The sequence below is a fragment of the Heloderma suspectum genome, chromosome 11, assembly GCF_057233095.1.
Source record: "Heloderma suspectum isolate Gila_16-S chromosome 11, 16-S_ref, whole genome shotgun sequence".
NCBI lineage: Eukaryota > Metazoa > Chordata > Lepidosauria > Squamata > Helodermatidae > Heloderma > Heloderma suspectum.
Window position 1 is genome coordinate 17,238,358 of NC_139468.1, and position 17,671 is coordinate 17,256,028.

Sequence of the window (17,671 nt, forward strand, 5' to 3'; positions counted from 1 at the left end):
TTTAGAGGTATAAGCAGTTTCGGATAACATTGTTCAAGAATGACATCGGTAAATAGACAAGAAAAGTGTTGGAATTGTATATTATGAAGAATCTGGCTGTTTAAAGGAAAAGCAAGCATGATAGCTGTCATCTAATATCCAAAAGAAGGCCATTCAGGGAAGGATGAGACATGAACTTTTCAACCATGTAAAATACACTTAGGAAGTTTCCTAAACAGCTTGCTTCTATGCATCATGGGACTTTTCCTAATGAGAGGCATAGGATTGAAGACTAAGAATAGCAAAGTGTCAGATCAAATTGCCTATAAGCATTCTGGAATCCATTAGCTGCATGGGCATCTATCAGAGCTGTAGGCATAAGGTTTCGCACCTCAAGATGCAGAGGCAAGATTTGAAGACTTGTCTCTTGGCTTTCTACATTGCGTCCACTTGTGCAAACACACCACTCAAAGCTTGTACCAAACTACATAATGCAGCAGCAGAAGACAGCATTACCACAACCTCCGGGGGGTGGGGGTGCACTTACGTAGTTCCTTCTCACTCAAAAGCAGGGCCAGCTTCACACATTTGCTTGAATGCCCCTTTTTATTGAAAGCTGCACTAATGCAGTGTTAATACTAACCTAATAAAAAGGCTAGAAGAGCACAAAGCTTTTCAGAGACCCACAGTGTTGGTTACCCCAGTGGTGCCACCTATGGTTTGCTAAACAGTGTTAAATGTTCCTCACGTCTACACTCAAAGCATGCCCCCTGCTTAAGAGTCTGAGTGAACATATAAATATACAGTTATTTCAAATGAAAGCCAAATAACCAAATGAACAGAAAGCCCAACACTAATTTAACAAGTCATGAAGCCTGTCCCTCTCTTCACCTGTGGGCGCCTTACCCACCACATGTGGCTGGACAGGATGCCTCCACTAGGCTAACCAGCAGACCACTGAGCTGTATGAAAAGGGCTCCATTTACCTTCCATTTACTATTGTGCGATTACATGTGCAGACTTTATATTATTCGCTAGGTAACACATTTCAATGGAAAAGTCAACTCAGAAGATATACAGGTCACTCTAACAATAAGAAATGCAGTTTCAGTCCAGAAGAATTTTGTTTTTCCTTTCCTCAGAAGAGGAGTTTTAGCCCCCTCTCGTCTCTGAAGCATGTCTGGGTCCCAATGAAGTGCTGCACTGGGTCTAATCATCATCATCAGAGACCTGATCCAGGGGGTACACCATGAACAACACATCCGGTCGTGATGGGACACAGGGATGGCCAGGCCTCACAATTTCAAAGCCTAAAAAACTGAACGTCTTCAGTAATGGAGCTGTAAAGATAAAAGATTGGCAACATCAGATAGCAAGAAGGCTTGTTAACAGCTCAACACTAACGCAAATGCCATGAATTTCACTGTAAATCACACAAAGCCCAATATCTGACTCTGCTAAGATTTTTGAAAACCAGTGTTATTCCTTTCCTGGCTCTGAACGTTCTTTGCATCTTGCTTGGCTTGTTGCATCTTTTACATGCCCGGTTGCTTGTCTACTCTGTACTGAAAACTGGTTGAGCAATTACTGGCTCTTAGTGCCCGTCATCCTACCAAACAATGCTTCAATGCCATTCTCTCCGACCACCCTGAGAGTCATGTTAGAAAGAAGCAAGCTTGCTAGGGTAGTGGTAATGGCAGTAAACCATTCAGTGTATTTATTTAGATGGTTATTTTAAAAGTCAGACATGTTGAAAGAGGGGTGTACATCAAATGATGTAATCAAAGATAAAGATCAGAATCCTGGAGCTAGATTCCTTCTTCCAGTAAACAAACTTCTCAGCTGTGCTTATCAGACTAAAGGTAGAGCAAACTCCTGTTTTAGATCAGCTAGATCATTATGGATGGTCCTTCAACTCAGAGAGGACAGAAGCAGAGTAAAACAAACTCACAAGAAAGGAATTTGCAGTTATGTAAGTACAGCCACTGTCCCTACAAGAACTTAATGTAACTTAATTTAGAATATGATATGCTTTACACCAAATCCCTAAACTTCCTTGATTTAATACTTTAAGTATCTATAGATAATTATGTTAAAAGTTTGGAAGAGGACAGAGGTGTTGAAAAGCTCAATTCAACAACCTCCCTTAAAACTATGAGTACCTGGGCATTCAGCCAAGCAGAGCTATTCCACAATCATGTTAAGCTGACAAGAAAAAATAACTTCCTTTCCCATTCCAACCGAAGAATTATAATATTGCAATTGGAAACCTAGGTTGCAATCCTGTGTACACTTGCCTAGGAATAAGCCCCATTTGAACACCACAGACACACATCTGGGTAAACAACGCATAGGACTTGCACTGTGACTTGTCCTACTTTTCATTCAAAGAAACCCTGTAACATGCCCAAGTGCCATTCAGACTCTCCTACTGAACAAACCCCTTCTAAAATAAAGCCCCACACTCAACAAAGCCCCACACTCAACAGTTAGTTACTAAACTTGGCCCCAAGGTTTACAACTGGATGGCTCTCCTGAAGAAGCCATCCTACAAAAGGCTGCAGATGTGAGCTACTTTTTCTACTTCAAAATCTCCCTGAGTGGGAGGAGAGTAAGGGTTTAAAGCACTCACCTCTGTCTTCTCTGCTTTTTCGGAAGCAAATAAAGACATAACTTGCTTTCATTTTTTCTTCAGCAAATTCCAACAGTGCTAATAATCTGACAGGAGGGGAGAAAAGAGCACATCACACTAAGGCAACCTCCCATGGATAATTCTTTAAGCTTACTGCGTTTGTCTTTAACGTTATGGCTCATGACTGCCACCATTCTTACCCGGACTGATTGTTAGGAAAGAAGCAGGAACACCAAGAAGAAAAAGCTATGGGGGGGGGGGCAGAGGAGAGGTGGATATTTGCATATCAGCACCCAGCACAAAAGACTGGGTTGCATGAAACAGCAGCAGACGAGGAGGAAGGTAAGAAATCACATACAGGCCCCACGTTGAAGTTTGGGTTTGAAGTCTAGAAAAGTTAAAAAGACTAGTAACATGCTACATGTAAACACCAGAAGGGGATGTTGCCATCAAATCCTTCCTCTTGACATGAAACTCAGGTGGGCACCATGCTTGCAGACAGGATTGAACATTTAAGTCACAACTGTAACAAACAATTCCAACTGCTGCCTGTTTTAGTACCTGTTGCTAAAGTTTGAGGGGAAGGGAGCAATGACACAGTATGAATCGATAATCTTCAAATGTCCCCACCCACTTCATAGCCAGACCTCTGAAAGCTTCCTAGCACTGGACAGAGCTTGATCTTCTAGCAAGGCTGAATTACAACAAATATGAATATTTTGGCTCACAAACTTTCTCACATTTAGACTGAAGCTGGGGGTGGGGGGAGAGGAGAACACAACACTGGTCTCCTGCCTACTGAAACCTGACACATTCCAAAATACTGCAGACTGACAGGTCAGTCTGCTCTACATAACCCTCGTCCCAATTTCTGAAATATTGTGTAAGAAAAGTGACAGGTGCTTATAGCCTCAGCCATACCACTCTGGTCAAGGGTCTCTTGCCATTGACCTAGCAAGCAGCAATTAAAAAGAAAGCTTTAATCAATGCCTAACTGAACAGTGGCCACACGACTGGAATGCAGCAGCAGGCAGATTTACTTGGAAGGGATTTTGTTAATATGATAATGATCCATTTTAATTATAACCTTCAAGCAGCTTATTTTAGCTAGCTAAAAATAATCAGTTATGCAATTGTACTTAAGCTTTGCTGACAGTGGAAGTACAGTCACCAAAGAATGGTGTTAGAGGGAAGGGATGAATGAGCTGAAACATTTAGTCCTAAAATTTGATTTATAGCATTGCCTTTGGACATCAAATGATGTATTCATAGAGTAGCTCCCCCATGTACAGAAGAGCTGAGAACCCCAACTGGGAGCAGGAGAAGAGCATCTCTCCGCAACATTTGCAGGAAAATATTAGGGAATCATAGAGAACACCGCCTCCCCAGCACACAAATCCAGAATGTGTGGTTTTTATTTCTATACTTGTTGCCCGCCCACCCAACAAATCCTTCCCACCACTGGTTACACTGAGCTGTAGAAAGGAGGCTGAGCCTTCTCCAATACACTCGAGGAGGAAAGATAATGGGTTCAAATCTGAGGCCAAATCTCTACCACCACCATGCCTAAATTGTCACCTCAGGAGCAATGGGAGGCTAACTCCTCCAGAAGAACTAGTGAAAGCAGGGACAAACAATGTTCTCAAACACTGATTTGCCCAGGGATGGCAGCCTTTTTTCTGTTGTGGGCCACAATCCCTTGGAGGTTGCAATGCATATTGGTGGTGAGCAGATCCATCCCTTCTGTCTCACCCCCACTTCATCATCCGCCCTGCCCATCGGGATGCCAGGGGAGTGACAGATCACTCTTGTCAAAGGTCTGCACTGATCACTTGCAGGAGGCTTTTGAAATTAAATTGAAATGAGCTTAGGTGGAGGACGGCATGCAGCTGTAGAGCCTGGTATAAACCAGTATTTCAGTTTCCCAGCATGTAAAACGGATAGAAGAGGAGGGAATCTACAGCCCAAAGAGTTCCACTCCCTACAGTGTATCTCAAAAGTAAAGGCATTAGCTTGCATACAGCATATACAGTCAACAAATTCAGCATTTGTCAAAACAGGCACTTCCATTAAGAACCAGCTACCTCAAATGCATAACAAAACCAGTGCTATAGTAGAAAGAAGGAAGGCACTGTCTCTAAGCTTATCCAACTGAGCCAATTTCAACTGAGGCAAACACACACTTAAGCAGCATCAGATAGATGGGTATATTGTCAGAGTGCAAAGTGCATCCAAGCTGTCCTCTTAGAGGAATTCTTACTACTTGCATTATGGTGCTGAAAACTGACTTGTTGCAGTCAGCATGGAAGTCAGCAGAGGGCAAGAGAAGCTCAGAGGGCAACTCACCACACACTTCTGTTGTGTAGTAAAGCAGCTATGATAAAAACTGGCTCAAAGTTAACAATACTTGTGAATAGAATTGAAAGCAAAGATTTGAATCTGACTGTCCTTGAGAAATATCTGTTGACTTGAAATAGTTGGGGAGATATTAAGTTGGCTTACACGGGACTAAGCATACATCTAAGAACTAGGCTGCTCTCCATCGTTTTTTTTCCACAGCTGCCATTGTAAGCAACACTGCACTTGTATAGCTGCTTTGAAACTCTATTTTTTTTACATGCACCTGTTTATCTCAACCTTCTAACTAATTCTATGATATCTATTGGCTCACACATTTTTATTCAGACGGAAGTTTAAAAAAAAAAAAACCCGTGAAGTTGTTTGTCTCTTACCCTTCTTTACTCCCATCAGCTAATAAGCCATCAGGGATTTCCACAAAGAGACTCTGATTGGATAGCACTGCATCCCAGGAGGAGGTCTTTACTTCCGTAACTTTGTACTGGAAGTGAACAATGTGTGGCTTCCCATCATGCACTGGAAGATCTTGGTTAACAGTGAGCTTCTCATCCTTTGAATGTCATAGAAAGAAAAACAATTTCAGTGTTAAAACAAAGGAAGAACTAGTAAGTTGTAGCAAGTTTAGTCATTCGTCATTCCTATGGGAAGTGATACCTAGCAACACTTCTGCTTTTTAAAGAACAGCTCATGTCAACAATGCTTCAACTTGATCAGGAAGTCTTCACAAGCATGGGTACATGACCCAGTATCTGTTCCCTCATGTACTTTGGTCAAATCAGGATGTGAGGACAGCAGCTGTAAAGCATTATTGTCAAATTGTTATTTTTCAGAACTCAGCCAAGCAGTTCTTTTGCCCCATCTCTGGATAGAGAATGACATCCAACTACCATTTGTGTGTACATTTTAACAGGTTATCTCAAGAAAAAGCACACTGTAAAAAACTGTAACAAAGTCAAACTAGTCAGTCTAATAAGTGAATATTAACAATACAAAAATTAACTTTATACCCCAACCTATTTTATTAGTGCTTCAGGCACAGTCTTAGCAAAGGCACTCCCCCTTTTCTCTGACACAGGAGTGAATACCTCTAAGACAGTACCTGCAGCAATATTTCTTAATGTGGCTCTGCAGCTGTCCATCCTTTCTAGTATCCCATTTGCAGCACTAGAGTATAATCCATTTGACTCTTTTACTTCTTCCTGGCTGTAAGACACTCAGAAACATCCTATGGTTCAATAGAGTGGTTTCGTAAGCATTATGGAAACACAGCGCTCTGGGGAGAACAGTGGTTGGGTGATTATTCAGAGCAATCCAGAGGGAGAATTGTAACCTAGTGTTGTTTTCTCCATTATATGCAATCACTACCAAAACTTGGTGCAGAATGCTATTTCACTATACTTCCTAATTTACTGAGCTATAAAAATCGAGCACAGTAACACTGAGAGGTGCTGGAAAGGGTATTAGAAGTCCCTTATTTGAAAAGACCGCCAATGCCACCAGATCAAAAATAAGGAATGCTAGAAGTAACACGCTTGATCTATACAGCATGAAGAGCTTTGAAGTAAAGAATATCCTTTGTATTCTTTGAGGCTCTCTTATCCTGGAACATAACTACATTCTCTCAAAACAAGCATCATTTAACAATACCCAAAATACACCAGCCCAACAAAAAAAACCAACAAAAAAGTAATTTGTCTCTAGACATGGACCTAGGCTTACCTTATATATCAAAGCTGAGAGAGAAGGATCCCTGCCAACCCCTCGCCCACCGGGGATCTTCGACAGTGGGTGAGGGGCATCAGGAGCACCACAGAGGCCCTGGGACAATGTGCCTGCAGCACTGTAGTTGGGGGCAGTTACTCAAAGGCAAAATACTACTGGAAAAGAAAGAAAGAGCACAAGTTTAGATTTCTAAGGCCTGCCAGAATTCAGCTGAAACTCACAAAGAATATGCAGTTCCTCTGCCATAGTCTGGGCACAACACATTTTGGGTAGGCAGCTTTCATTCAAAAAAGCCGAGAAGAGAATCCTACTGAACGGGAGTGTGCGCAGAGCAAACTTTTCTACTGGCAAGAATCCCAGATGACTGGAAACACATGATCAGATGAGCACACATTTTTCAATAACTAGAAATAGAATGACAGACTCTTGAAGGAGCAGGGTTAGGTTCCATGTTTTCAGAAAGAGAAAGACAAGAGCACTGGTACTTCAAACCTTGTAATACATTCTAATATTTGTACAATACTGTCACCCACAAGTAAGCTTATCTGGCCGAAATGTAGCCCTTTCTCACACAGGGAGATATGAGAACAAATGAAAAAGCATGCCATTATTATAATTATATTTATTTATATCCCACCTTTTCCCCAATAATGGGATTCAAGGCAGCTTTACAATATTAAAAAATGTATACAGTTAAAACATATAAGTTAAAATATACAAAAGTTAAAAATTTAATTAAATCATCAATAGTATTAAAATGCTGTAAAATATCAGAATTTTAGAAGACAATATAAAGAACAGTAGCAATCCATCATATTCTCACAGGTCCAGACTATCTATCCCCAAAGGACTGACGGAACAAAAAAGTTTTTGCCTGCCTATGGAAACATTCCAAGGAACTAGCACCCTTTCGGGCACTAGAAGTTATTCCTGGGTCATCCAGGTAGGTACTCCAGATGTGGGGACAGCCTGAAGCTCCTAAAACAGGCATACCATTAAAAAAATTATCTTTTATTCAACAAAGAACCCAACACATTTCTGGCCAGAAGTAACTGCCCCGGTGAAGGGGTTCTTTCCGCCCAACACATGTTGGGTTCTTTGCTGAATAAATTTGTCCCTGCACCCTTCTACAGGCTTTTTAATTGTTTGGTTCTTCCAATGTCTGACATAATTCTAAAATTAAGAGTATTCCATCATCACTTTTAATAAGATCAACAGCCGGCTTCCCATTTGCAATTTTGACACAGTAAAATTACAGGATATGCTATTTATCACCATAACTATACATATAATTAGTGTCTCTTACTAATCTACGTTCAAATACATAGCCACCATATTTCTGTGCTTCAGCTAAAATAGCTGCTATACTACTTGTTCCCTCAGATATTCCATGACAGCACTCCCTCCTTGTCCTATTTGCTGCCCCATCCTGCATCTGGGAGCACTGGTCCCCTGTCTTGGCACAGGATGAGTTTATGGGATGGGGAGCCTGTGTTCATGGGCAATGTCTGCAGAATCATGTCAGGCTATGTCATGTGCATGTGTCTGTCTGTCTGTCTGTGGGAGGGATTGAGAACTGGGGGGGTGCAAGTCCTACAGGGCTTTGCACTGACGTAGTTGTCCTTTTGGTTACCATTCACAATTTTAAATTATAGCCTTGCACAGGTACAAGATGGGAGTCTCAATCCTGGCACTGAGGCGACAATGGCAATCAACACTGCCCCTCCCATAACACACCCTGTCTCAACTTATTTGGGCTCCATCTAATACCTACACAGGTACAGCTGGGCTGCAGCACTTCCTTGCACTGGTGCAGAGGGCAGCACTTCTGGCTACACCAGGCAGGGCAAGACCACTTTGCATCCTGTCAGCCCCACCACTTCTTGACACTAGATCAGACTGTGGCCTTAATATTTATGTAGCACTATCCCCATAAGCTTAGCTTCCATACATGATCTCAGTAATTCCTGCAAGAATCCTGTAAGGTAAGCCAATTATAATTAAAAACATTAAAAGGTTTTTTTAAAAAAAAAAAAACATAAGGACAGAAAAATTCCCTCTTCCCAAGTAGGCCCCAAAACCCATATTACAGGGACATGGGCTGAGACACAGAGAGTAGCTTACTTAAGACCACCCTGCAAATTCATAGCTGAGCTTCATATGAGGGCTGTTCATATTTTTAACCATCAGAACAAGAATGTCTAAATGCTCTGAATAAGACATGTGCTATATTTCTTAAAACTTGTATGGAAAATAAGCAGTTCCTTAGATCTTTCACACTGAGCTGTAGGAAGGCTAGTTTCTGCCTGAAAACTTCCCAAACCAGTTCCCACATGTCTGTGTTGAAGGGAGCTGCACATACGTTATGGCACTCAGCTTCAACAAGTTTCAGCTAGAAAAGGCAGTCCTCACATGCTGACTATACTCATTTCCAATATTGAAGCCTCAAGCTAGCATATACCTGAACAGCAAACAATTACCTTTACTGGAGCAAAGTTAAATTGGCTGTGGCCCCCCCTCTAGCACCCAATTGAGTATTAGCTTGGAAACCAAATAGCTTGTCCAGAACAAACAGGCATTTCTTACAGCAGTTCATTCTTCCCATGTAGACTGATCCAAAGCAGCTGTATTGAACGTGCCTGCAACTGAGTGTGTGTACATTAACTTGGTCTGTCGTCATCACCCATATTCACTGCAACAATTAATTGTGCTGGTGCCTGGTGGAGACTGGTAAAGCAAAATGCTTGGCTGTGCTTCTCCTCCCATTCCTTTAGCTTCCCAATATGGCCAGCAGACATGCTTGTTTTCTCCAGCCAACAATACAGCATTATTGTGGCTGGAGGAAGCCTGAATAATCAAGTGTAGTGGTGAAAATCAAGAAGTAGTTCATTCTTGCAGCATGTGGTCCTACAGTCTTGGAGGGATAGATTTGTCACATCTCTAACTACGCACACACAAACATACCTACGCTGATGTCTCTGCAGTCCATGTGTGTCTGTATGTGTGGTGTCTGTTTTATATATTTGTATGCAAATGGTTTTTACACTTTGTATAATGTATTTTAATGGTTTTTAATCTTTGTAAACTGCCCAGAGAGCTTTGGCGGGGGGGGGGGGGAGTAATAGAAATGTAATAAATTATATGAAAAACATTTGGAGGTCTACTTTCTGCCTACCCTGCATTATACGAATGTTGTGAGCCTGTACAAAAATGCCACCTATACAGAAATGCCACCTAATCAGCAATGTGCATCTCTCACCAGAATGTTTCATAACTTTAGGCCTGCTGAAGTTGCCCATCCCTGCTTTAGGCCGAAAATATAGAAATTAATGCCACTTACACAGCATGTTCACCTTTAAAAAAGTGCAGGAAGATATCTCTCTAGTGGAAATAATAGCATACACTTGAATCAGAAGTCACAAGGCTTCCTGTTTATCTCACCCTATGGGCAGAGATGGCTGACAATCCTTTTGAGTGTTGAAGGATGTATAACTGAGCCATCACTGCCTGTGGTGGGTGCACTCATGGAGGCACTGTAGGCTTTTTATAAAATTTGTAAAACTTGTTTAGGCAGACACAAAAAGAACAAAAAAACAGTGAACACTAAATTTGGCTTTATCACACCATATTCAGCTTTCTGAAAAAAGTAATGGTTGTCTGCAGCCTAAATTTTAAACTGCCCTGTGCTCAGCTACCATTAATCAAGCTATTTTCATGCATCACAAGGATGTGAGCAGGCTACTCTACTCAACCCCCAATCCCTCTTGTTGGGATATTGAAATCAGAGAGATCACAGAGAACATTAGACTTTTATTCATGTCTTTAAAAGGAAGAAACTGTTTCACACTCTGAAATAATCAAGATAAAAGAACGATTTGACTATGCTACACTTGGGTATTTGGACAGATTAATCTCAAATGGTAATTAATGTGTCATCTGATGTATTGGTTCAATTAGAAAAAAGCTAAAGCACTGCTTCTCAAAATAGTGTATTTCATATCATAAAACAAGGGGGAGAAATTCTAAAGCTCCTGCAAAAAGCTTAAATAACTGGGTCAGTAAGGACTGCTAAATCGAAAGCCTGACCCAAAGATTGTTCACATCATATTAACTGGAAACCATCAAGCATCCCAAAACAGCATTCAGGGGAAGTTGTACTTGCTATGGACAAAAGAGCCCAGTAGAAAATTAAGAAGTCAAATATTTTCAGGAGCTTCATTGCTTGTTTCAAATGGTACAACCAGGTGTTCAGAAATCCATCCTGGGATATAGCATCTTGCACAGGAATTAAGAATTGCATTAACTCAGGGGCAATATGCCTGCTTTGCAAACACAGAAACGGACCATCCACCAAATCAAGTCACCTGGCAAGAGGACAAAGCCCTATCAAAAGGCAACCTTGATTCCATTTTACAACAATAATATCAGCTCTCTCCAAGAACCCACCAGATTCCATTCTTTACCCTGCAAATGTCACACTTGTTCTGTTACAGGCTATATCCATTCTAACATGTTTGTAAGCAACCACTTGACTAATAGACTGTAGCTGGATATATAATTTTCTCTCAATATGCCACAAACATACAAGTATAGCATAGTGACTAACACTGGGAACTCATTTTCAAGACAGTTTTTAATGCTCTTATGAGGCTCTTTTGTTTCCATAATAATGCCAATAAGCACTATTGGAAGCAGAAAGAGCGTGTTCAGCCTTTTGTCAAGCCTAAACAAAGTGTTGCCCCCCTAAAAAGAAAAATAGCTTAAGTAACTGATGAAACACTGTAAAGACAGTGAAATTCAGAAACACATGCCAGGATTCCACAGAGTAATGTTTCCCCGTGGGACTTCATTATCAAATGACCAGCCATGACTGGATAGTTAAAGTAAACAAAGATGCAATGGTGAGTTTCACAAATACCCAATTTTTCTGCTATCCATTTGGTTAGCGCCTGCAAAAGCTATGCAAATACATAGGTGTGGTATCTTGTGCAACAAATCACTGGAATACTTTTTTTTAAAGCAAGGGATGAAAGCAAAGTCTGCCTGTCTTGCATTTTCTTCAAAAACAGTGGAGGAGTAACACTGAGGTAGGAGAGCCAGAAACTGTGGAGTCAGAATAAAACTGATCCACAATCTCAAGACAGCCTAACAATTGTCTGCAGTACAGTGCAGAAATTCTGAATAGTTACATCCAAACACTAACTTTTGGAACAAACCTAATTCGTGCACATATAGTACATAGGCCGCCACACATTTCCCTGCATTTCCCTTAGCACAAGAGTTGAGAACAAAGGTCCAGTGTTTGAATCTTAAGAGTATAAATGATACCGCTTTCGGCCAGATGGGTGGCTAATAAATCTAATAAATAAATAAATAAGAAATACCTGACATGCAGCATGGACCTGGTGAACATAGAGATTTGTATATAATCCAGCACACAGAGTTAATTTTCAACTACATGGTCCTGAATTTTTCTACAACCACAATTCCTACAGCCAGATATTTTCAAGCAGAGATATTAGGTGGCACAAACATTTTTAGCTAGGCTGAAAGCCAAGTTTGGTAATCAACCAAGCTCTCAAAAGAGCAAAGGCGTTACTTGCTACTAGTAAAATGCATTTTAGAATGCAATAAAGTTTTGCCATGCTGAACTGGATGTTTTTACTGAAAGCATATTGTTAGAAGTCTAAAATTAGTTGGATCTTACACTTTGAAGGGACAGTTACACATGCAAGACAGACTGATCCTAAACTCCACAGTGAATGTTAAGAGGATCACCCCTACTCCTGATTTCTAAACTTCTGGATGGAATTACTTCACTGTTTACATAATAATAAAGGCCTTGAGTGGATTTTAAAAACTTCCTGATGAGTGTCTTATGTACATGCATCCATATTCAGGTTTAACAATTAATCAGAGCCACATATTCCAGCCTGCAATATATTCCCAATAAACATTCAGCTATGTACTATACAATTGGATGTGTAGTTTTTAAGAAGCTCAGCTGTTACTTATGTCCTGGATAAAACTAGGAACTGGTTCCCCGGAAGGGCTGTAAACAAAAGGCCTTCCTGCTTGGCAAACCATCGAGATTTTCCAAACATGCATTCAAGCATTTGCCAGCTCAAGTGACAAACTGACTTGCGAGTATTCATGGTTAGGACAAACTTTTTACTACCCAATTCAATTCCAAATCAGGAACTGACATTTTATTTTGAAGAAAAAGGAACTGCGTTTCTGAAAAGGCTGTTCTCAAAAGCATTTTAAAGAGCCTGATCTCCAAATCTGAATCTGAGCTTGAAGAGATTGCCTAGTGGACCATTTGTACATTGGTCTTGCTAAGGTAAGATTTACTTCCCAAATAGAAGAGATACTGCAAACAGCTTTGGGCCTTGCCTCCTTTCATTAACACTAGAAAACCTTATCTTGCAATTACTTTCATCCCCCTCTCTCCATCGGGCCCACCCCACGCACAAAGAGACCAGTATTTCAAATAATCACTTTGAGAATTTACATGGTGTATGTAAGGAGTGGATAATATAACCAATATCTCTGGCAAGAGGTTTCTCTCCTATGTAAACAGGTATCTACTAAAAACATACAGTGTGTGTGGTCATACTGAAGTTTGGAAGAGAACTAATAATAGCTGGATGGAGGCCTGTACGATTTAGACATGCCAGCGGCCAGTACAAATCCCTACCGAGTTGTGAAGCTCACTCAATGGCCTTCAGCAAGTCTATGTTTTAATCTAAGTGCTGGATCCAACATTCATGTGACCCGAAGTCTACTCATGTGACCTGACTTCCCTGTCCTCCACCTCCGTGCAGCCCAAATCTCTGGTGCACAGAGGTGCACAGGAGGGAAGGGAAAACTCATCCTGCCAGGGGTCACCTTCTGCTGGCGGAATTACACCATTGGATACAACCCTAGGTTTCCCCACTAGGTGGTTGCAAGGTAATCATTGAAAAGTGCTTTGCACACAGATAGAAATTAGTTTGTTTCCTTTTCTGCCTTGCCTATACAAAACACCTCATCTTTAAATTAAACCTTCACCATGCATTTGGTTTTTCAGTAAGCTTACCTTCTGCAAATCCCATTGGTCATTTAAAGGTTCTCCCAATGTTGCAGGGATGGAGGAGCAGTAGTATGGTCAGCAGACACTGGGTTTTGTTTTTTTTCCATTGCAGTTCTCCTGCATTTTGTCCTTAATATAGTAGCTATAGGAGACTTCTAGCAGGTGTGCTGAGATCATGGTTTGGAACACCATCACTCAACCCACTTTTGGAAGATTTGCAATAGCACATATATAATCACCATCCTAATCTTCACCATGTTACCACAGACAAGATGCAGGAGGGGGGCCTCCCATACAATCCATAAAAGAAGAGCCTACAATTATAAAAATTGATTCTTGGAGCCAGCCTTCATCCTCCTAACACAAAAGACTGAGCACACTAAAAAAAAAAGCTCATGTGCATCAGCTATTATCAGCATTTGTGGTAATCCTTTGTTTCTTCACAGTAATAAACATTATTTATGCATACCCTGGGGAAGCTGGTTCCCCATCAACCTCAGACACTCAGCTGTTCAACTGTTGAACTACAGCACCTGTAAACAATCCCAGAGGCATCTTCCCCCACCTCCAACTCATTCATGCTCTGGTTGTTGTTGTTGTTCAGTCATGTCCGCATAGCACGCCAGGCCTTCCTGTCCTCCGCTCTCATTCATGCACTGGTAGTCTTCCTGAAACACCCTACCCCATGGATGGTGCAGTAGATTGAGATCTACTGATAAATCTTGGGGTGATTTGCTGCAGATCTTTCACCTCCTTTGTAAAGGAATAACAAAAAGATGCCCCAGCCCCCCTCTAAATTAGGCTGTAGCTGAAATGAAGAAAGGGGGAGGGGAGAGAACTGTGCAGAAGGGCTGGGAGCTCAGTTCTGAGTCTGAAAACAAATTCTTGGTCTGAGCCATATGCTCAGAGGCACCTGCTCCTTAATTCCACTAAGCATGTATCCATCACTACCCCAAGCCACTATTTTGCACCTGACTTAGTTGGTGGACCTTGTGAGTCTAGTAAAAAACAACAACAAGGCAGATCCCAGAAGCCTGAAGCCTCTCCACCCCTGACCTAGTGACCACAGGAGATGCACAGGCACTCTGAAGCTATCTGGCAGTCTTACAGCTGAATCCTATACCTGTTTCCTGAGAAGTAAACCCAACTGATCTCAGTAGGATTACTCCCAGCACGCCTAGAATTGCAGCAATTACTCTTACTTGCTACTACTTCGTTAACAAACCAGGAGCAGGCCCAGTGAACACCTGATGCTTCCGTGAAACTAAGCAGATGTGACTCTGATCAGTCTCTTGGTTGGGAGACTATTGGGAAGCCCCGTATTAGAGCTGTATAGAAGTATATCACCTTCTTTTAAATTGAAAACACATAGCCATTTAAAGGTGTAGCCTCGCGAGGGGGAGAGTTAACAACAGTGGCTCCATCCCCATCACACGAAGTGAAATATCCTTCTGGCTGGCTAAGATAGGTGCATAAATAAGACACAAGACTTGGTGGGAAGCAGCCCTTCGGCAGCCTCTAACTTAAGCTTCCCCCAACCTGGCACCCTCCAGATGTGTCAGACTACAACTCCCAGCATCCCCCAGCCAGCTGGGAGTTGCAGTCCGACACATCCGGAGGGCGACAGGTCGGGGGAAGCTCCTCTAATCATTGGTGCTAGAGCAGGCGGATGACAAAAGACACCCGCCACCCATTGCACAACAAACGTTTTCGGGTGGCGCGGACGTGCAGATTCGCAGCGCGCCCTCCCCCCCGCCACTACAACCGCCCGCCCGCCCGCCAGCCAGCCCCCTCCGCGTCTTCCCGCTGTTGTTTTCTCTCTCTCCCTCTCTCTTTTTTTTTTTTTTGCACAAGCGCGTGCAAAACAGCCCCGTGGTGCGAGCTCTCGCCAAGCGGGCCTGCGCCCACCCAAAAACGAAACAACCCCCGTCCCGCGCGCGCGCGCACACACACACACACACACACACACACTCTCCTCTACGTTCGGGTCTCTTCTCTACCGCCCCCCCACACACACATTCCTTCCTCCCTCCGCCCCCGGCGCTTTGTGCGCCGTTAGGGTGTGTGGGCCGCTCCCAGAAGCGGACAGGGCCCGGCCACGATCCTGCGCGGCGACCAGAGACTGAGGCGGTGGGAGCAGTTGTGAGGGGCGGGGCAGGGCAGGGCAGGGAGCTCGCTCTCGCCGCTGAGGTAGGCCGAAGCCGCCGCCGCCGCCCTCAGTACCTGTCCTGGGTGTTTATCATCCTCAGGGCTCGGCAGGACGGACGGGGGGGTTGGGAGGAGGCGCGCACTCTCGGGCCTCACACAGCTCCTCCCTTTGCGAGCGCCGAGCTCCGACTGACGGATTCAGCAAGAGCGCGAGCCGCCGCCGCCGCCGCCTATGATGCCACCCGCCCCCGCCCCGTTGCTCATCTGCATAGCCGCGCCCCGCACCGCCAGGCTGCCTGGGAAACAGGCCGCTCGAAACAAAGGCGCGGAGGGGGAGGCGGGTTGCGGCGGCTCCACCCCCTCCTCGCAGAGTGTGCTGCGCAGGCGCATGCGCGTGTCCTCGCGCGGGCCTGGGGGCTGTCTCGCTCTCCCCGGGCCGCGCGCGGCCGGCTTTGAAGGCGCGCGTTTGTCAGGCGTTCGTCGCGAGCGCCGGGGTCGCGGCTCGGCGCGGCTACGCGCAAGAGGCCTGCGGTCTGAATCCGGGGCGCGCTCCCGGCATCGTCGCGGTTGTTTCACCGTCTTTGAGCGTCTGTTATTTTATTGAACGTTGTGCTTTTAATCTTGGGTTTTAGATGTGGTTTTAGTACTTATTTATATGTGAGCCGTTCAGGGCTTTTGTTATAATTTGGAGTATATAAATTGCACAAATAAATAAGCTGTAAATAAATAGACAAGCAAAGGGGCAATTCCGTGCTGGCTGGGGAATGCTGGGAGTTGCAGGACTTTTCCCTGTGTAAGCGTGCATAGGATTGTGCCCTAAATAATTTAAGGAAGCCTTCCTTGGCTGACCCGCCACAGTTTTTATAGGTATTCTGTGTGGGTTTTTTTAAAATGATACTTCTTAATGTGGGGTTTTATTCTTTATCTTTTATTATTACTGTGGAATCTGCGTAGATATGAGGGATATATAAATGTTGTATATCTGTTTTACCTCAATTATTATTACTATTTGTTTATTTTTAGCCTGCCTCCCCAACAGATTCCTCGGGCTGCTTATAATTGAAAACAAAGACAACACTGAGCTCAGTAAAGGTTACTTCTGAGAGAATAAATATAGAATAGGGCAGTTAAGCATGTGCTGTGGGGCAGTCCTTCACATGTCTCCCCAGAAGTAAGTAAGCTCCTGTGGGTTGGATCCAGACTTAGTCATACTTGGAGAAGACCCATTGGAATCAATGGGACAAGTTAGTTGTAACCAACGTAAGCCCCATTGATTTCAGTGGGTCTACTCTGAGTATGACTAAGTCTGGATCCAACCCATTCAATTCAATGGCATTTACTCCCAGGTAAACTTTAGTGGGGTTTCTACCACCACCACCCCGCTCTTACTTTTCTTTGCTGTTTAGGTGACGCGCAGATCTGCACACGCACGCACCCAAGCTAACTGGATTAAGGCTGCAATTGTGTGCACAGTTACTTGGGAGTAAGAGCCATAGGACACAGTGGGACTGACTGCTGAGTAGGCATGCCAGGCTTGCACTGCACGCCTGCAATGCTATGCATGCTTACTTGGAAGGAGGCCCCTTTGACCTCAGAGTGGTATTCTTCTGAATAACCATGCAAAGGATCTTGCTGCTTGGGGTGGTTCCCTGCTGAAAGTTGCCCTTTGGAAGCTGCAGGCTTGTAAAATTGAATACTTCTAAGCCAAAGCATCTGGTCGATCTCAGCAAGGCTGTGGAGAGTGAATACATCTGTAC

The 17,671-nt window shown here is 43.3% G+C and overlaps 1 protein-coding gene across 1 annotated transcript; it reads right to left on the bottom strand.

Moving 5' to 3' along the window:
• Positions 1–16,169, bottom strand: OAZ2 (ornithine decarboxylase antizyme 2). Its single transcript, XM_084817020.1, is given in 6 exon segments — positions 1–1,319; positions 2,612–2,697; positions 5,344–5,519; positions 6,689–6,769; positions 6,771–6,846; positions 15,990–16,169. Coding segments are annotated over 6 exon segments (570 nt in total). The 5' UTR covers positions 16,010–16,169; the 3' UTR covers positions 1–1,188.
• Positions 16,170–17,671: the final 1,502 nt, after the last annotated feature.